Source organism: Salmo salar, chromosome 15 (assembly GCF_965601325.2).
Source record: "Salmo salar chromosome 15, fSalSal1, whole genome shotgun sequence".
Lineage (NCBI taxonomy): Eukaryota > Metazoa > Chordata > Actinopteri > Salmoniformes > Salmonidae > Salmo > Salmo salar.
Genome location: NC_138305.1, coordinates 95,693,283 through 95,715,127, shown reverse-complemented (window position 1 = coordinate 95,715,127; position 21,845 = coordinate 95,693,283). Strand labels below are relative to the sequence as shown.

Below are 21,845 nucleotides of genomic sequence, written 5' to 3'. Positions count from 1 at the left end.
TTTTTGAGGAGTTTGTAATTCGCGCCACGCTCTATCATTGGATATTAGCGAGGCGTTCCGCTAGCGGAACATCTAGATGTAAGCGACCGTTCCACAGGTGCGTGTTCATTAATTGTTTATGGTTCACTGCACAAGCATAGGAAACAGTGTTTAAACCCTTTACAATGAAGATCTGTGAAGTTATTTGGATTCTTACAAGGGTCCTGAAAAAGAGACGGTTCTTTTTTTGCTGAGTTTATATTGTCAAACTGTTTGGACAAGAGACAGGCTATAATGTACAGTATAAGCTTGAATGTGATTGCAACCACATTATTGAAAAGAGCCTATCTTGAGCTTGAAATTAAATAGATGTCTGTATTTCTGCATTCCAAAAGTGTTCTTCGGCTGTCCCCATAGGAAAACCCTTTTTGGTCCAGGTAAAGCTATTTTTGGTTCCAGGGAGAACCATTTTGGGTTCCATGTATAACCATATGTGGAAAGGGTTCTACATGGAACCCAAACTGGTTCTACTTGGAACAAACAAGGGTTATTCAAAGGGTTATCATATGGGACATCCAAAGAACCCTTTTAGGTTCTAGATAGCACCTTTCTTTCTAAGAGTATACTGTAGTCCTGTCATCAGTGTCTGCATGATACTAAATGAACATCTGAGTGATTGTTAGATGTACTTCTCCCTACGCATCACTTGGACGTTGGCCATCTTGGAGAACCAGCTGTTAGCATGGGTGTAACTGTGGCAGGAGGTTTGCATGAAGCCTAGTTTGCTGAAGAGAGCGTAGGCTACTGTCTGCTGCGAACTGGTCTCCAGTACAACACGAAAGAAGCCACGGTCCTTGCAGAACTCCATAACCTTCTGAGCCAGTTGGGTGCCAAGGCCTTTTTTTGCGACACTCAAACGATACAATCAAATGGGGTACCTCGCCGTAACTCTCTCGTCTTGGCCTATCTCGTTGACTTCACCAAATGGCCCTCTCCTCCTCCCCACCACCACCACCACCACCACCCCAGCCACCTTGGACTTGCCGTTTACCTCTGCCTCCGCCACCCAGAAGCTGTTGTCTGAGTTGTCCAGGAAGCTGGCCTGGATGTCGGCCATGTTTGTGGTCATCCTTCTCAGCCTGTAGCTTTCATATATTTCATAGCAGCAGTAGTAGATAAGACCAGCCCATGCTCCTCCAAAGAGCAATGGCATGAAATTGGAGCTTCCGCCCAGCACGTAGCCTGCCATGGAAATGCTTAGAGTCATACCGATTTCATCCGGGAGGCTCATGGCCTTGAAAAAAGCTGGGTAGACATGTTCCAGAATCCCATTGTGAAAGAGTAAGATGACGGCGTCTTTATCCTTGGCATGGTACTCCCGGATCGAACACTGAACTGTGAGAAAGAGAAGGGGGAGGGTTCAACTCAATGCGACTTATCTGCCTGTTTTTGCAATGAGAAAATACTGCTGGATTTCTTTCACAATGGGCTCACGTAACAGCGGGTGAAATAAAGCCGTTTTATAGAAAAAGTCCCTTTCAACTTGGATTGATACAATAGAAACCAGGAAATTAAATAATATACAAAGTGGCATATGAAATGTATATTGCCAAAAATGACATTATGAATCATACTTTATGTATAATGATGACTATAAGAAACAACAATGAGATGCTTCAAACGTTGACAAATTAAAACAATCCAAACTATCACTTTGGTCAATGTAGATAAGTTTTCCAGACAACAGATCCTGCTGAAAAAACGTACAGTACCAGTCAAAAGTTTGGACACAACTACTCATTCAAGGTTTTTTCTTTATTTATACTATTTTCAACATTGTAGAATAATAGTGAAGACATAAAACTATGAAATAACACATGGAATCATGTAATAAGCAAAAAAGTGTTAAACAAATTCAAATATAATTTAGATTTTAGATTTTAAAAGTAGACACCATTTGCCTTGATGACAGCTTTGCACACTCTTGGCATTCTCACAACAAGCTTCACTTGGCTGATTGAGATCAGGTGATTGTGGAGGCCAGGTCATCTGATGGAGTGCTTACACAGCCTGGAGGTGTGTTTTGGGTCATTGTCCTGTTGAAAAACAAATGATAGTCCCACTAAGCACCAACCAGATGGGATGGCGTTACGCTGAAGAATGCTGTGGTAGCCATGCTCGTTAAGTGTGCCTTGAAAGGACAGATTTCCACCGGTCTAATGTCCATTGCTCGTGTTTCTTGGCCCAAGCAAGTCTCTTCCTCTTATTGGTGTCCTTAACCTCTCTGGGCTAGGTGGGACGCATTTAGTTTTACTTGCATTTAAGAGCAGTTGGAGGCCGGCGCGTATCGTGACAAAAAAATTCAAAATATTCCATTACCGTACTTCGAAGCATGTCAAACGCTGTTTAAAATCAATTTTTATGCGATTTTTCTCGTAAAGTAGCGATAATATTCCGACCGGGAGACCTTGTTTTCGTTCAAAGACTGAAAGAAGTAAAATGGTGTCTTCACATGCACGCGTGCGCCCGTGTCATTGTTCTCAGATCGACCACTTTCCAAATCCCCTACTGTTTTTCGCCCAGGGACTGCAGAGTCATCATTCCCCGTTCTGGCGCCTTCTGAGAGCCTATGGGAGCCTTAGAAAATGTCACGTTACAGCAGAGATCCTCTATTTTCCATAAAGAGGCTATAGAAGGACAAGAAATGGTCAGAGAGGGCACTTCCTGTATGGAATCTTCTCAGGTTTTGGCCTGCCATATGAGTTCTGTTATACTCACAGACACCATTCAAACAGTTTTAGAAACTTTAGGGTGTTTTCTATCCAAATCAAACAATTATATGCATATTCTAGTTTCTGGGCAGGAGTAATAACCAGATTAAATCGGGTACGTTTTTTATCCGGCCGTGAAAATACTGCCCCCTATCCTAAACAGGTTAAGACACTAACAGCTTACAGAGTTAAGGTCACAGTTATGAAAACTTAGGAAACTAATGAGGCCTTTCTACTGACTCTGAAAAACACCAAAATAAAGATGCCCATGGTCCCTGCTCATCTGCGTGAACATTCCTTAGGCATGCTGCAAGGAGGCAGGAGGACTGCAGATGTGGCCAGGGCAATAAATTGCAATGTCCGTACTGTGAGATGCCTAAGACAGCGCTACAGGGAGACAGGATGGACAGCTGATCATTCTCGCAGTGGCAGACCACATGTAACAACACCTGCACAGGATCGGTACATCCGAACATCACACCTGCAGGACAGGTACAGGATGGCAACAACAACTATCCGAGTTACACCAGGAATGCACAATCCCTTCATCAGTAATCAAACTGTCCGCAATAGGCTGAGAGAGGCTGGACTGAGAGCGTGTAAGCCTGTTCTAAGGCAGGTCCTCACCAGACATCACCCGTAACAACATTGTCTATAGGCACAAACCCACCGTCGCTGGACCAGACAGGACTGGCAAAAAGTGCTCTTCACTGATGAGTCATGGTTTTGTCTCACCAGGGGTGATGGTCGGATTTGCGTTTTTCATCGAAGGAATGAGTGCTACACCGAGGCCTGTACTCTGGAGCGGGATCGATTTGGAGGTCGAGGGTCCGTCATGGTCTGGGGCGGTGTGTCACAACATCGGACTGAGCTTGTTGTCATTGCAGGAAATCTCAACGCTGTGCGTTACAGGGATGGCATCCTCCTCCCTCATGTGGTACCATTCCTGCAGGCTCATCCTGACATGACCTTCCAGCATGACAATGCCACCAGCTATACTGCTCGTACAGTGCGTGATTTCCTGCAAAACAGGAATGTCAGTGTTCTGCCATGGCCAGCGAAGAGCCCGGATCTCAATCCCATTGAGCACATCTGGGACCTGTTGGATCGGAGGGTGAGGGCTAGGGCCATTCCCCCCAGAAATGTCCGGGAACTTGCAGGTGCCTTGGCGGAAGAGTGGGGTAATATCTCACAACAAGAACTGGCAAATCTGGTGCAGTCCATGAGGAGGAGATGCACTGCAGTACTTAATGCAGCTGGTGGCCACACCAGATACATACTGTTACTTTTGATTTTGACCCCCCTTTGTTCAGGGACACATTATTCCATTTATGTTAGTCACATGTCTGTGGAACTTGTTCAGTTTATGTCTCAGTTGTTGAATCTTGTTATCTTCATACAAATATTTACACATGTTAAGTTTGCTGAAAATTAATGCAGTTGACTGTGAGAGGACGTTTCTTTTTTTGCTGAGTTCATATGTTATAATGTAATCTCACAATTTGATCAGAATGAGTATTTTTACCTCCTACTACTTTTCAGTTGTCTTAATGTATGCATTGTCTGTTATGTTTAACTGAAGGCATTGAGACCAGTAAGGCAATTATACTATCACACCTGTTTGAAGAAACATAATTTATAAAGAAGTTTGCTGATGTTTACAGAGAATATTAAAGTATTAGATATGATGCCATCAAAAAATATATATCCACATTAGAATATTGATTGTTCTCTTGTCCACTGAGAAATAACAAGCCTACACAACGATAAATCATACTTAATCACTTGGAAATGCAAAATGTTGTTACTTTTAAGCTTCTTTCCATCCAGGGAAAAGCTGAATTCCTTTTCCTGCAAGGAATTACTGCCAGCTGACTTCTAAGACCTCAAAACTCTTTGCTTAATAGTACGGGAATGTTGGGAGGTTTACAATTCAAGCCAGAAAACAGCTGGATGTGAGAGGCTGTCACAGCTGTCGAAAGGAGCAGACCAAAGGGCAGGGTGGTTGTAGTTCCACATGTTTTTTAATCCGTGAAACTTTGCAATACATAAATAACTGAATTGACCAAACAACAAACCGTGACGCAGAGAGAAACAAACACTTCTCAAAATATAATCACCCACAAAACCCAGGAAGAAAAACCCCTACTTAAGTTTGATCTCCAATTAGAAACAATGAGGACCAGCTGCATCCAATTGGAGAACATCCCAAACAAACCAACATAGAAATACAAAAACTAGAACCTAAGAACGTAGAAATAGAAAACATAGAAAAACACAAAACACCCCCTGTCACGCCCTGACCTACTCTACCATAGAAAATAACATCTTACTATGGTCAGGACGTGACAGAGGCACAAGACAGGATAAAGAGTGCAGTGTTCAGTTACTTACATGCCATGTAAGGTTATTGAATACAATGCAGACTGAGATTATAGACATTACCACACATACAGGACAATAGGCGGCATAGGCTTATCATGAAGGTCATTCAATAATTTTCAACTTGAGTGATTATAATAGCCAACAAAATCAATTTATAACTGAGTGTTTATTAACGTTAGGTTGATAGCACTATCTTTTTCACTTTGACAGTGCAACCCTTTGTTGGAAATAACTTTGAACATCACCGGGTGAGATGTCTAGGTGTGTCTTAAATCGGTTGAAAAAAAAGTATATGTAAGGTGCAGCTTGGCACTGAGATGCACACACATACACTATCAGATGCATTGTGGACATCAATCACTCGTTGTCCCATGGTTGTCAGAGAGGATTAGGCTTCTGGCCAGCTGGCAGGTGTTGTTGTAGCCAGAGGAAGCTGAGCCTTAATACAGCCAAGTCTGTTGTCATCCATTCACTAGTACAGTTAGCCTCGGGTAATGATTTGGCTTGATTGCAATGCTTCTCATGCACAAACATTCACTGACAAATCAATTGGATATTATGGCTTTAAAACCTGCTGTGTGGAAGCCAGTAAGTAAAGTAACAGCTTGTGCAGTCCATAAAGGTAAAAGCGATGAAAGCAAAACTCACTGTGTGTTTTTACTTGTAATTAGGGTATAAATGATATTCAGTTGTAGCTGAAAAGTTGAATGACATATCATGAATGCCTCAGTGGGAAATACACAGCAGTAAGGTTTGAGAAACAAGAATACTTGATATATTATCAATAGCTCCTAAGATTATTAAATGTACACTGCTCAAAAAAATAAAGGGAACACTTAAACAACACAATGTAACTCCAAGTCAATCACACTTCTGTGAAATAAAACTGTCCAGTTAGGAAGCAACACTGATTGACAATAAATTTCACATGCTGTTGTGCAAATGGAATAGACAACAGGTGGAAATTATAGGCAATTAGCAAGACACCCCCAATAAAGGAGTGGTTCTGCAGGTGGGGACCACAGACCACTTCTCAGTTCCTATGCTTCCTGGCTGATGTTTTGGTCACTTTTGAATGCTGGCGGTGCTTTCACTCTAGTGGTAGCATGAGACGGAGTCTACAACCAACACAAGTGGCTCAGGTAGTGCAGCTCATCCAGGATGGCACATCAATGCGAGCTGTGGCAAGAAGGTTTGCTGTGTCTGTCAGCGTAGTGTCCAGAGCATGGAGGCGCTACCAGGAGACAGGCCAGTACATCAGGAGACGTGGAGGAGGCCGTAGGAGAGCAACAACCCAGCAGCAGGACCGCTACCTCCGCCTTTGTGCAAGGAGGAGCAGGAGGAGCACTGCCAGAGCCCTGCAAAATGACCTCCAGCAGGCCACAAATGTGCATGTGTCTGCTCAAACGGTCAGAAACAGACTCCATGAGGGTGGTATGAGGGCCCGACATCCACAGGTGGGGGTTGTGCTTACAGCCCAACACCGTGCTGGACGTTTGGCATTTGCCAGAGAACACCAAGATTGGAAAATTCGCCACTGGCGCCCTGTGCTCTTCACAGATGAAAGCAGGTTCACACTGAGCATGTGACAGACGTGACAGAGTCTGGAGACGCCGTGGAGAACGTTCTGCTGCCTGCAACATCCTCCAGCATGACCGGTTTGGCAGTGGGTCAGTCATGGTGTGGGGTGGCATTTCTTTGAGGGGCCGCACAGCCCTCCATGTGCTCGCCAGAGGTAGCCTGACTGCCATTAGGTACCGAGATGAGATCCTCAGACCCCTTGTGAGACCATATGCTGGTGCGGTTGGCCCTGGGTTCCTCCTAATGCAAGACAATGCTAGACCTCATGTGGCTGGAGTGTGTCAGCTGTTCCTGCAGGAGGAAGGCATTGATGCTATGGACTGGCCCGCCCGTTCCCCAGACCTGAATCCAATTGAGCACATCTGGGACATCATGTCTCGCTCCATCCACCAACGCCACGTTGCACCACAGACTGTCCAGGAGTTGGCGGATGCTTTAGTCCAGGTCTGGGAGGAGATCCCTCAGGAGACCATCCGTCACCTCATCAGGAGCATGCCCAGACGTTGTAGGGAGGTCATACAGGCACGTGGAGGCCACACACACTACTGAGCCTCATTTTGACTTGTTTTAAGGACATTACATCAAAGTTGGATCAGCCTGTAGTGTGGTTGTCCACTTTAATTTTGAGTGTGACTCCAAATCCAGACCTCCATGGGTTGATAAATTGGATTTCCATTGATTATTTTTGTGTGATTTTGTTGTCAGCACATTCAACTATGTAAAGAAAAAAGTATTTAATAAGATTATTTCTTTCATTCAGATCTAGGATGTGTTGTTTAAGTGTTCCCTTTATTTTTTTTAGCAGTATATATTATTGGAAGTTGATATTTCATGGCCCAAAAACGTTTTCTACTAGCACTGACTTTGCTGATAATTTCATTGAGGAAAAATATTCTTACTACGACAGTGATATGTGGTAGTCTCACCTAGCTATCTTAAGATAATGCACTAATTGTAAGTTGCTCTGGGTAAGAGCGTCTGCTAAATTACTAAAATTGTAATGTAAAATGTAATTTCTAGGAGGAGTAAATATGTTAAATAGAGTAGGGTCATTGTCATACTAGTACTATTGACGATATCCGATCCACGTTTGCTAAGTCAAACGACACCGCTGGTCCTGCTCACACTGCCCTACCCTGTGCTTTGACCTCTTTCTCCCCTCTCTCTCCAGATGAAATCTCGCGTCTTGTGACGGCCGGCCGCCCAACAACCTGCCCACTTGACCCTATCCCCTCCTCTCTTCTCCAGACCATTTCCGGAGACCTTCTCCCCTTCCTCACCTCGCTCATCAACTCATCCTTGAACGCTGGCTACGTCCCTTCCGTCTTCAAGAGAGCGAGAGTTGCACCCCTTCTGAAAAAACCTACACTCGATCCCTCCGATGTCAACAACTACAGACCAGTATCCCTTCTTTCTTTTCTCTCCAAAACTCTTGAACGTGCCGTCCTTGGCCAGCTCTCCTGCTATCTCTCTCAGAATGACCTTCTTGATCCTAATCAGTCAGGTTTCAAGACTGGGCATTCAACTGAGACTGCTCTTCTCTGTGTCACGGAGGCTCTCCGCACTGCTAAAGCTAACTCTCTCTCCTCTGCTCTCATCCTTCTAGACCTATCTGCTGCCTTTGATACTGTGAACCATCAGATCCTCCTCTCCACCCTCTCCGAGTTGGGCATCTCCGGCGCGGCCCACGCTTGGATTGCGTCCTACCTGACAGGTCGCTCCTACCAGGTGGCGTGGCGAGAATCTGTCTCCGCACCATGCGCTCTCACCACTGGTGTCCCCCAGGGCTCTGTTCTAGGCCCTCTCCTATTCTCGCTATACACCAAGTCACTTGGCTTTGTCATATCCTCACATGGTCTCTCCTATCATTGCTATGCAGACGACACACAATTAATCTTCTCCTTTCCCCCTTCTGATAACCAGGCGGCGAATCGCATCTCTGCATGTCTGTCAGACATATCAGTGTGGATGACGGATCACCAGCTCAAGCTGAACCTCGGCAAGACGGAGCTGCTCTTCCTCCCGGGGAAGGACTGCCCGTTCCATGATCTCGCCATCACGGTTGACAACTCCCTTGTGTCCTCCTCCCAGAGTGCTAAGAACCTTGGCGTGATCCTGGACAACACCCTGTCGTTCTCCACTAACATCAAGGCGGTGACCCGATCCTGTAGGTTCATGCTCTACAACATTCGCAGAGTACGACCCTGCCTCACACAGGAAGCGGCGCAGGTCCTAATCCAGGCACTTGTCATCTCCCGTCTGGATTACTGCAACTCGCTGTTGGCTGGGCTCCCTGCCTGTGCCATTAAACCCCTACAACTCATCCAGAACGCCGCAGCCCGTCTGGTGTTCAACCTTCCCAAGTTCTCTCAGGTCACCCCGCTCCTCCGCTCTCTCCACTGGCTTCCAGTTGAAGCTCGCATCCGCTACAAGACCATGGTGATTGCCTACGGAGCTGTGAAGGGAACGGCACCTCCATACCTTCAGGCTCTGATCAGGCCCTACACCCAAACAAGGGCACTGCGTTCATCCACCACTGGCCTGCTGGCCCCCCTACCTCTGAGGAAGCACAGTTCCCGCTCAGCCCAGTCAAAACTGTTCGCTGCTCTGGCACCCCAATGGTGGAACAAGCTCCCTCACGACGCCAGGACAGCGGAGTCAATCACCACCTTCCGGAGACACCTGAAACCCCACCTCTTTAAGGAATACCTAGGATAGGATAAAGTAATCCTTCTAACCCCCCCCCCCCCCTTAAAAGATTTAGATGCACTATTGTAAAGTGGTTGTTCCACTGGATATCATAAGGTGAATGCACCATTTTGTAAGTCGCTCTGGATAAGAGCGTCTGCTAAATGACTTAAATGTAAATGTAAATGTACTATTTCCACCACCTGAAGGAACACTTAAAGTGAAGTGTTTTGTAACACCAAAACTAGTGGCAACTAAGCTGCCACCAACACGGAGGAAACGAAACCTTAACTTTGCTGGGGTATTGAAACACATCATCCTGAGATGTTTTGAAACACTACATGGTGTCTTGTAACACCATTAATTAAGTGTTGTGCAACACCTTGCCAGGGACTGGGAACACTACCGGAAAAGGTTGAAAACACTATATCGGTGTTTCGAGTTCTGTTTCGTGCAAAATTGGATTCTTCCCTTTTTGGTGCTGTTTATTCTCTCTAAAGCTTCTAAACACTATTATGGTGTTTCACATCTGGTCTAGTGCAGAATTAGATACCTTCTTCAGCAGTATTTTTATGTTTAAAACATTGATCTGATCATTTCCCATTTTTCCATTTTAACCAATTGTTGAGCATGGCAACTACAAGTTTTACAGAAATCATTGGAGGATACTGTATTTGCCTCTAAAATTAAAAGTTGGAAATGTGGGAATGGCTTGTCTCATCATTGAACTTCATTTTACCTAACGGTTTTGATATCCGTTAATTGTGATCCATTACACCTCATGGAAAGCTGCTTAATACTAATATAGAAATATATATTTTTTTACGTGCATAAAATATCGTGTAGAATGATCATAAAGTCAACAAAACATTTTACCCATAATCCTCTGAAGACAGAGCCGTGTGGCAAGATGCAGTAGGAAGTGCAAGATTAAAACCAGACTTCCAATTAGTTTAATCTATCAGATTTGAAGGCAAGACCCAGATGCAGACTGTGTCAGAGTAACAATGTTTATTACGGCAACAGGGCAGGCAAACGACAGGTCAAGGCAGGCAGGGGTCGATAACCAGAGTAGTGGGGGAAAGGTACAGGACGGGCAGAGGGTCAGGTCAGGCAGAGGTCGGTAATCCAGAAGTGGGGCAAAGGTACAGGATGGCTGGCAGGCTCAGGGGCAGGCAGAGTGGTCAGGCAAGCGGTCTCAGAGACAGGACAGGCAAGGGTCAAAACCAGGAGGGCGAAAAAAAGAGAGACTGGGGAGAAGCAGGAGCTGAGACTATAACCGCTTGATGACTTGACAAACAAGATAAACTGGCAACAGACAAAGAGAGAACACAGGTATAAATACACAGGGGATAATGGGGAAGATGTGCGACACCTGGAGGGGGGTGGAGACAATCACAAAGATAATCATTTCATTTTCTCTTTCTTTGATTTTGCACATAAAATGCACATTTTGAGCAGCATATTAGGTTGGATCAATTCTTAAATGTAAAAATGAAATTAACAAATCATTGAAACAACTTGCATTCATTTTTATTAAGTATATGTTGTTGAAATGTACCGTCTTACTGCCCCAGAAGTTGGGGATTCAATTCCCGCTTCCGCCTGTCCCACTTTCACTCCTTCTCTGTCTCCTCCTGTTTCTAATCTGTTTAAATAAAGCATTGAAATAATGAAGGAGGAATTCCACCTCTTAGGTTAGATGCACTGGTTTTTCTTGGTTTCATTACACAGTCATGGCGTTTTGAGTCTTTCTGTTTTTACAGTGAAGTAGGTTAAACACTACTTTAAAACACATGCCCCATGAGTTCTTGGTATAAATTATCCCATATAGGATTAATCCATACATTTGTACTCACCAAGACTCACACAGAATTTCACTCCATCTGAAAGTATGAAATCAATGACAAAGTAAAACTTTCACTAAAGAACGAGCTGAAAAACCCATTTGGAATTCGAGGCAGTGTTGTGGGTTGGATCTGATCTGTTCTCCCATGTGTAAATGAAGCTGCACCATTTTCCTTATACAATCAAGGTATAATTCAGATTTCAAACCAAAAGTGATTCCGAACTCACTTGGATGGCTTTGAAAATATTGTTATTTTCATAGTAATCTGAAAAGCAAACATAAACAACATCAAAACACATTCCTGGTTCTTCATAATCTCTTTTCCACTGTTTGTGTGTATTTTATGTATATTGAGCAGTAGGAGATGATAGAGACTAATTGATCATGTTTGTAGGAGGCTGTGTTTTGCAGTTGTTTTCGAACTAGGAAGTCTTATTTGTTAGATCATACATCATCTTCATCCGATCACCACGACTCTCACATAATCACTTCCCAGTTCTTCTCTGCACCTCTGAAAGTTCCTATTGGCTTCTGCAGTTAAACTTGACTAGTGAGGATAGCACCTGGCCAATTACTCTAAATACCACATCACCCCTGAGTAATAAAAGTATGCCAAGTACCAAAGTAAATGGATAGCTCATCCAGCAATAGCCAATTCTGCACATCTTAAGGAGCTGACGTTATGCAGGATTTGCACTTTCTTTTTCTGAATAATTTGACAATTTGGCCATTCCCTGCATGGTTCAAGAATGATAGATATGTTTTTCTCTAACAGAAAAACATTAGAAACCAGAACAAACTGTGGAGAGAGAGAGAGACCTAAACAGGTAAAATATATTAAACAAGGGATATCCCACAAACAGGATTCTGTGCATGAATTATTAATGCAAAGAATGCTGGGTTCTCTTGATTGGGCCAATACTGACTGTGAATTTATAATTATTCCCACCTGTGTGGTCTTGTTGTTGGGACATTGATTGCCATTGCCTTGCACACTGAAGAAGGGCTTATACACAAAATGTTTGTGCGGCAATAAAAATGTAAATGTACGTTTATTTACCGGAGTTCTGTCCTATTTATGTTCTTTGGATTATATACGAGGATCCAGCACCCAATTTAAGTTTATATAAGGTGGAGTTGATCACGTTGTTTATTTTTTCATTAATTATTGAACATATAGAACAGAGAGACACTGTTACTGTGCCTCATGCAGTGAAACTATATTACAGTGAAGAAAAGTTGTAGGTCTCGTCTTTATAGTCTTTATAGCTGCAAAGAAACATAGCTAGATATATTATATATATAATCTATGATAACTATTAATTAATGAATCATTTCTATATGAGTCATTTCTTTAATAATGTCAAAATAAATATTGTATTGGAATATGTTAGTTGTTAGAATATGTTGGTAGCTGGAATATGTTGATTGTTGGAATGTGTTGATTATTGGAATATGTTGGTTGTTGGAACATGTTGGTTGTTGGATATGTTGGTTGCTGGAATATTTTAGTTGTTGGAATATGTTGGTTGCTGGAATATTTTAGTTGTTGGAATATGTTGGTTGCTGGAATATTTTAGTTGTTGGAATATGTTGGTTGCTGGAATATTTTAGTTGTTGGAATATGTTGGTTGTTGGAATATGCTGGTTGTTGGAATATGCTGGTTGTTGGAATATGCTGGTTGCTGGAATATGTTGGTTGTTGGAATATGTTGGTTGTTGGAGTATGTTGGTTGTGGATGACTGTTACCAGCTGCTGCAGTCTCATTTTCTGGTACAGTCCCAGCCCGAAGTGGGTCCCAGGTATGAGAAGTAATTTGGTCAAAAAACTATCACGGTGTTTTCAAGTTGTGCTTGGTTGTTGTGTATATATATGATCCTAAAATACCACCAGAGTTGTATTGTGATAATAATAGCATGTAGCATGATGGTCAAACTAATCTGTACTTCCAGTACATTATCAATTGTACTACTAGTTAGGGTTGCTAAGCTACTGGTAATTTACCGAAGTTATCGGAATCTTCAGTAATTATGATAATAAACTAAATATCTATGGTAATCTATCGGAACTTGGGTCATTTATACTCAAATAACTGTAACAATTAAAAGGCATTAAAACAGTGCATTTGGAAAGTATTCAGACCCCTTGACTTTTTTTTACATTTTGTTACATTACTGCCTTTTTCTAAGATGTATTCATTAGTTTTTTTCCTCATCAATCTGCACACAACACCCCATAATGACAAAGCAAAAAACGGTTGTTGTTTTTTGTTGCAAATTTACAACAAAAAATAAAACTGAAAAATCACATTTACATTAGCATTTAGACCCTTTACGCAGTACTTTGTTGAAGCACCTTTGGCAGAGATTACAGCCTCAAATCTTCTTGGGTATGACTCTACAAGCTTGGCACACCTGTGTTTGGGGAGTTTTTTCCATTCTTCTCAGCAGATCCTCTCATGCTCTGTCAGGTTGGATGGGGAGCATCGCTGCACAGCTATTTTCTGGTCTCTCCAGAGATGTTCGATCTGGTTCAAGTCCGGGCTCTGGCTGGGCCACTCAAGGACATTCAGAGACTTGTCCCGAAGCCACTCTTGTATTGTCTTGGCTGTGTGCTTAGGGTTGTTGTCCTGTTGGAAGGTGAGATCCTTCACCCCAGTCTGAGGTCCTGAGTGCTCTGGAGCAGGTTTTCATCAAGGATCTCTCTGTACTTTGCTCCGTTCATCTTTCACTCGATCCTGACTAGTCTCCCAGTCCCTGTTGCTGAAAAACATCTCCACAGCATGATGCTGCCACCACCATGCTTCCCCATAGAGATGGTGCCTGGTTTCCTCCAGACGTGATGCTTGGGCTTCAGGCAAAATAGTTCAATCTTGGTTTCATCAGACAAGAGAATCTTGTTTCTCATGGTCTGAGAGTCTTTTGGTGCCTTTTGGCAAACTCCAAGCTGGCTGTCATGTGCCTTTTACTGACAAGTGGCTTCTGTCTGGCCACTCTACCACAAAGGCCTGATTGGTGAAATGCTGCAGAGATGGTTGTCCTTCTGGAAGGTTCTGTCATTTCCACAGAGGAACTCTGGAGCTTTGTCAGAGTGACAATCAGGTTCTTGGTCACCTCCCTGACCAAGGCCCTTCTCTCCTGATTGCTCCGTTTGACCGGGCGGACAGTTCTTGGAAGAGTCTTGTTCATTCCAAACATCTTCCATTTAAGAATGATGGAGGCCACTTTGTTCTTGGGGACCTTCAATGCTGCAGACATTTTTTGGTACCCTTCCCCAGATCTGTGCCTCGATACAATCCTGTCTTGGAGCTCTACAGACAATCCCTTCAACCTCATGGCTTGGTTTTTGCTCTGACATGCATTGTCAGCTCTGGGACCTTATATAGACAGGTGTGTGCCTTTTCAAATAATTTCCAATCAATTGAATTTACCACAGGTGGACTCCAATCAAGTTGTAGAAACATCTCAAGGATGATCAATGGAAACACCTGAGCTCACCTGAGCTCAATTTCGAGTCTCATAAGAAAGGGTCTGAATACTTATGTAAATAAATTAGCAAACATTTCTAAAAACATGTTTTTTCTTTGTCATTATGGAGTATTGTGTGTAGATTGATTTTTGTCAAATGTTATCCATTTTAGAATAAATCTGTAACGTTACAAAATGTGGAAAAAGGGAAAGGGTCTGAGCACTGTATATGGTATTCATTTATAATATCTGTGTCCATATTGTCGAAGAGTTTCAAGTAGAAATAGATAGACCATATGGTTCAAGAAAAAACTATTGACAATTGCCACCAGTTTGACGGGGAAACATTGAGGGCAAATACATATTGACATTGTAAAATAAATGCGAGTTTGTAAGAACATTAAAAAAAATAAAACCCACATATTAAACACCAATGGCATTCACTAAGTTAATGTTTTACAGCTTTGTCATTCTATTTTTTTTTCAAATAATCTTCTTCAATTATTTCATAGATTTAACATGTGATAAATCCACAGAGGGCCAGAGATTATTACAAACACCTGTGATAATCTGAAGTAACCAAAAGGGCCACTAGATGTCTTGTGATAGATTTCAGAAAATGCATGAAAGATACCAAAATGATGTAAGTTTACTGGTAAACTTCGATAGTTTCCATTATTATACCCTCCCTTTGCATCCCTGCTTCTATTGTAGCACATTATCAAATGTTGAAGACAGAGAAAACTAAACATGAACATCTAGTGTTCCACTGTAACATCTAGTGTTCCACTCTAATGAAGTGTTCCACTGTAACAAAGTGTTCCACTATAATGAAGTGTTCCATTGTAACGAAGTGTTCCACTGTAATGAAGTGTTCCACTGTAATGAAGTGTTCCACTGTAACGAAGTGTTCCACTGTAACGAAGTGTTCCACTGTAATGAAGTGTTCCATTGTAATGAAGTGTTCCACTGTAATGAAGTGTTCCACTGTAACGAAGTGTTCCACTGTAATGAAGTGTTCCACTGTAACGAAGTGTTGCAATGTAATGAAGTATTTCACTGTAATGAAGTGTTTCACTGTAATGAAGTGTTCCACTCTAACGAAGTGTTCCATTGTAACGAAGTGTTCCACTGTAACGAAGTGTTCCACTGTAACGAAGTGTTCCACTGTAATGAAGGGTTCCAATGTAATGAAGTGTTCCACTGTAATGAAGTGTTCCACTGTAATGAAGTGTTCCGCTGTAATGAAGTGTTCCGCTGTAACGAAGTGTTCCACTGTAATGAAGGGTTCCAATGTAATGAAGTGTTCCACTGTAATGAAGTGTTCCACTGTAATGAAGTGTTCCACTGTAATGAAATGTTCCACTGTAATGAAGGGTTCCAATGTAATGAAGTGTTCCAATGTAATGAAGTGTTCCACTGTAATGAAGTGTTCCACTGTAATGAAGTGTTCCACTGTAATGAAGTGTTCCACTGTAACGAAGTGTTCCACTGTAATGAAGTGTTCCACTGTAACGAAGTGTTGCAATGTAATGAAGTATTTCACTGTAATGAAGTGTTCCACTGTAATGAAGTGTTCCACTGTAATGAAGTGTTCCACTGTAACGAAGTGTTCCACTGTAATGAAGTGTTCCACTGTAATGAAGGGTTCCAATGTAATGAAGTGTTCCACTGTAATGAAGTGTTCCACTGTAATGAAGTGTTCCACTGTAACGAAGGGTTCCAATGTAACGAAGTGTTCCACTGTAACGAAGGGTTCCACTGTAACGAAGGGTTCCAATGTAATGAAGTGTTCCACTGTAACGAAGTGTTCCACTGTAATGAAGTGTTCCACTGTAACGAAGTGTTCCACTGTAACGAAGTGTTCCACTGTAACGAAGTGTTCCACTGTAATGAAGTGTTCCACTGTAACGAAGTGTTCCACTGTAATGAAGTGTTCCACTGTAACGAAGTGTTCCATTGTAACGAAGTGTTCCACTGTAATGAAGTGTTCCACTGTAACGAAGTGTTCCACTGTAATGAAGGGTTCCAATGTAATGAAGTGTTCCACTGTAATGAAGTGTTCCACTGTAATGAAGTGTTCCACTGTAATGAAGGGTTCCAATGTAATGAAGTGTTCCAATGTAATGAAGTGTTCCACTGTAATGAAGTGTTCCACTGTAACGAAGTGTTCCACTGTAACGAAGTGTTCCACTGTAATGAAGTGTTCCACTGTAATGAAGTGTTCCACTGTAATGAAGTGTTCCACTGTAATGAAGAGCTAGACAGCTCCATTACCTTACTGCTCAATTGTCAAGTTCAACTTTTAGAATCAGAACATTGCTGTGGTCTCTAGGCCACTAGCCATGCCTCCAGTCATTCCGTGTGTCTGGCAACTGGAGACTACTAGGTCATTGTTTTACGGAAGTATTTGAGACAGTACGATACTCACCAATTAAGACATTTCATATTACCTTGGTGCCCCCTCTCAAACGTTTCATTCTTAACTCTAGGGGTTAAAAGTGATTGAATAAAAACATTATGATCCTAGCCTGCAGCAACCATTAAAATCCTTCATTATGGTTGCATTGGCCTCCAGGTCAAAAAAGTAGAAAAGACAAAAAACTTTTGAACTTGAACAGTCTAAGGTATCACCACCACCCGAGACACAATGAGTCATCACCAAACGTGTCGCAGCATTTGAATGAAGGTTGAATAATATCTATGGCTCCTGATAGATGAGATGGCTTCAGACAGTATAGGAAACATCTCCATCAAGCTTTCTTCCATAGGACTTGGTGTGTGTGTGTGTGTGTGTGTGTGTGTGTGTGTGTGTGTGTGTGTGTGTGTGTGTGTGTGTGTGTGTGTGTGTGTGCGTGCGTGCATGCGTGCGTGCGTGCGTGCGTGCGTGCGTGTGCGCGTGCGTGCGTGTGTGTGTGTGGGTGCGTGTGCATGTGTGTGTGCCTGCATGAATGCGTGTGTGCATATGTACATACGTGAGTACTTGTGTGCGTGCGTCCAAGTTCCCCCAGTAGGTTTGTGGGTGGCACTAGCTGCACTCAGGCAGCCCAGAAGACACATGACTAGAGAATGTGTCAAGGTGAAACAAGATTCCTGAAGTGATTTGAATGGAGCAGACAGGAAGGAGCAGGATATTGACTGGCTTGGAAGCTGGATTAGGCCTTTAATGGTTCCTGACAAGGCAACAACTTACATTTTTCATGACGCTATTTGTCAAATGTATTAACATTGTGACAGAGTCAAAATGATATTTATAAACAATCTATTGTGCCATTGGAGTTCAACAGCCAAAGAGAATCATTCTAGGGTAGACAGGGTCGGTTCTATCACGGAAGAGCAAACAACATCAATGCTGTAAAGCAAAATCTAACAAATATTTGCTCAGTTTAAGGAGAAAAAGGAGAATCATAACGACATTGATAATGACGATGATAATGAATGATCGTTATGACAACTAATCTTCCCCTGACCCTAATTTCAGTATCCTTGTCAGTTCACCACTACCGTGTAAACTACATTATACAAAAAATCCCACAAAGCCAAAGTAATGAGGTCACAGTGTCTGATTGACAGAGTCCATCCAGGCAGTCACAAGGTTTATGCATTTAAAATGTATTCGTTCTGCCTAAAGATTTGCATCTGGCTGACATTGCAGTAAAGTCTCAGTCTCAACAGTGATATACCATCCTCCTGTGGGAACGGATTCAGCTGGCTTTTTAATTATCTGTCTCTGATTCAAAATGTGTTTTTCTTCTTGCATACCACCAAAATGAAGAACAAAACTAGACAGTGGCGGATCTAGAGAGAAGCCCTTGTGGTTGATAGATGACAGAGTGTTCCATATTCAACTCTTTGGAGATTACTAGCTCCGGTAAGGGTAAGGACGGAGGAAATAAAAACTCTTGTAAATCAATAAAACAACGAGCCCATGAGCTCAGCATAAACAATTTGTTTTTTTTCCTTATGGCAATTTATGACTTAATTACATTTTTTTTATGATTTGAATTACTCTATTATTTGGCTATGATGTTGGTGGCAAAATGGTAAGCATCGTATCAATTTAGATTCCATAATGATAAAATAATGAAGGTGATGATAATGATGAAGATTAACCATGATATTGATATATTTTTTAATTAACTGACCCAAGATGATTGCAATAAGTTATTTTTCATGACCTTTTCATAGCTTTAACACTAATTCCTCAATCATAATGAAACACTACTCTTAAAACGAACCTTCATCCCTCATTTGCTGATGGCATCTCTATCTCTCGCTCCAAACCCATCAAACCAATCCCACAGACCACAGACCACAGACCACCACGATGGACCTTGCAGCTGAATCCACTGGGACCTCTCAGTGAAAATGCATCATTATTACCCCCAAGAAAAAACACTGCACAGCTGTCTTGGACAGGAGCTCAGAGGGGACACAGACAGACACAGAAGGGGCCATGGACACACACGCACATACTGTAAGTAGGCACCAACACAGGCACACACACACACCCACTCACACAAATATGAACTAATCTGTTACGTTGCACATAAACCACAGCAGTTTGCTGTTTCTGTTGAAGGGGCCCGGCCATCTCAGAGTATTTGTCAGTAGTGTCCTTCAGGATAAGGGCATGTTTCTCTCAGGGGGCTTCATTGTTGGTGGAGAGTTATTGGGTTTCCTGCCAAGTCACCATACAGGGACAGCATCCTCGTGCCCTGGCTTTTTTTTTTACCTCACACAGCAGCTTTTCTTGCTTTGCTATTGTTATCACGCCCTATCAACAGATGCATTATGACTACGGAAAAGATGCTGAATGCTAAAAACATGGTCTGTGTGGCTAAAGCATTATCTATCAAACAGCTTCCAATTGGACTAACAATGCAAACAAGCGCGCAGTAACAATCTGCCACAACCATTGTTTATGGTGATAATAATACTGGTTTACAGAATAATGCTGGTTTACAGAATAATCCTGGTTTACAGAATGATGCTAGTGTCACGTCCTGACCAGTAAAGGGGTTATTTGTTATTGTAGTTTGGTCAGGACGTGGCAGGGGGTGTTTGTTTTATGTGGTTCGGGGTTTGTTGGGCTATGGTATTATGTAAGAGGGGTGTTTGTTTAGAGTGTTCCGGGGTTTTTGGTCTATGTTCTAGGTTACTGTTTTTCTATGTTCAGTCTAGTTTTCTACTTCTATGTTTAGGGTTTGTTGATTGACCTTCAATTGGAGGCAGCTGGTCCTCGTTGCCTCTGATTGAAGGTCCTATGTATCGGGGTGTTTTTGAAATGGGATTTGTGGGTAGTTTGTCTCCTGTTTAGTGTCTGAGCACCTGATAGGACTGTTAGTGTTGTTCGTTTGTTTTGTATACGTGTTTCTTTAGTTTTTTTCCTTCTTTTCAATAAATAAAGAAGATGAGTATACACGTTCCCGCTGCACCTTGGTCCAATCCTTATGACACCCGTTACAGCTAGTTTACAGAATAATCGTGGTTTACAGAAGAATACTGGTTTATAGAATAATTCTGGTTTCATAAAGCGGTGTGGTTCTATTGCTCCTGAGCTAAATGTGCCATAGTAGTTTAACCTAATCTAGACATGGGATTTATGGATACTATTTTATTTTATGAGATGATATCACTTATATTAGATATATGTCTGGGTCTACTTACAGTAAGAAGCTAAAAGGCTACCTTATGTCAATAATCATTACTTACACACTACGTGTGTTTTCAGGAGTTCCAAGAAAATAGCCTGATTAACATCTCTACTAGGGTGGAGGAAAACATTGTGACAGGTCAATATGGCTTGTTCAATACGATTAAACTCATGAGTTAATGTTGCTTGAAAGCTCTTCAGTATTTTAGAATTGTAATGAGAACAGAACAGATATACTGCAATAAAGATATTGGTGCTATATGTAACAAACACAACCTCCTCTAGCTTCATAGATATCCTGGTAGAGAGATGCCATAAAATACTGGGCTCTCAAATGTAGCCACAGTAAATAACAATTAAATTTGAATGGCAAATAAAACTAGTATGCTTCAGTGCTTTTATTTTTTGTCCTTCCTCAGAATGGACGAAAGATGAACATATTGTTTGTTTTTTATCTCTTCTTTGATGTCTGTTCTGTTAATTTTTTTATCAGGACTCGAAACACATTACTTCACTCATACATTGAAATTATATTCTACTGTACATGTGACTTAGTTCTATGTTAACTCAGTACTGGAATGCCAACTTTATAATCAAAGACATATATAGATAATAATTAGGCTTTCAGTTTTATTGGGTTTCTGTCACACCCTGATCTGTTTCACCTGTCTTGTGCTTGTCTCCGCCCACCACCAGGTGTCTCCCCCCCTATCCCCTTTGTACTTACACCTGCGTTTTCTGTTGATCTGTTACCAGTTCGTCTTGTCTTGACTTACCAGCATGTTCTCCCATTTTCTAGTCCCCCCGGTTCTGACCATTCTGCCTGCCCTGACCCTGAGTCTGCCTGCCGTTCTGTTCCTGCTTGACACTGCCTTGGATTACCGACCTCTGCCTGCCCTGGACCTGCCGTTTGCCTGCCCCCTGTTTTGTAAAAAACATCTGAGATTCGAACTGTTTGCCTCCTGTGTCTGTATCTGGGTCTCATCCTGAGTCATGTTAGTACGAACTAGCCATGACTGAGCCAGCAGACTTGGACCAGCTCCGAAATGCAGTCTCCTCCCAAGGAGCCACCATTGGAAGTCACGAGGAGTTACTTCAAAATCTTATGGAAAGTATTCCAGACCTTGGCGGAACGCCATGACCGCACATTCAATACATTGCTGGAGCAATTCCACGGATTGTCTATTAGGCAGCCAGCCACAACAGTAACCTCCCAGCCTCTCAGTAACCACGGTGTCAGCAACGCGTCTCTCCAGCCTACCCCGGCTTCCCGAGAACCCCACTTACCTCCTCCGGAGCGCTACACTGGAGATTCAGGAACCTGTTGGCCGTTTCTCTCCCAGTGCTCCCTCATCTTCGAGCTGCAGCTCTCTTCTTTTCCCTCGGACCGCTCAAAGATAGCGTACCTTATAACGCTGATGCCTGAGACGTCTCTCGCCTGGGCTACGGCGGTGTGGGAGCAACAATC

At 42.5% G+C, this 21,845-nt stretch overlaps 1 protein-coding gene across 1 annotated transcript; it reads right to left on the bottom strand.

Moving 5' to 3' along the window:
• Positions 1-658: 658 nt before the first annotated feature.
• On the bottom strand, positions 659-21,516 carry LOC106572644 (N-acetyltransferase 8B-like). The gene is made up of 3 exons (XM_014147010.1): positions 21,501-21,516; positions 961-1,374; positions 659-876 (listed from the first exon to the last, which is right to left on the bottom strand). Exons 1-3 carry the CDS (start codon positions 21,514-21,516, stop codon positions 659-661), a joined length of 648 nt encoding a protein of 215 aa, XP_014002485.1.
• Positions 21,517-21,845: the final 329 nt, after the last annotated feature.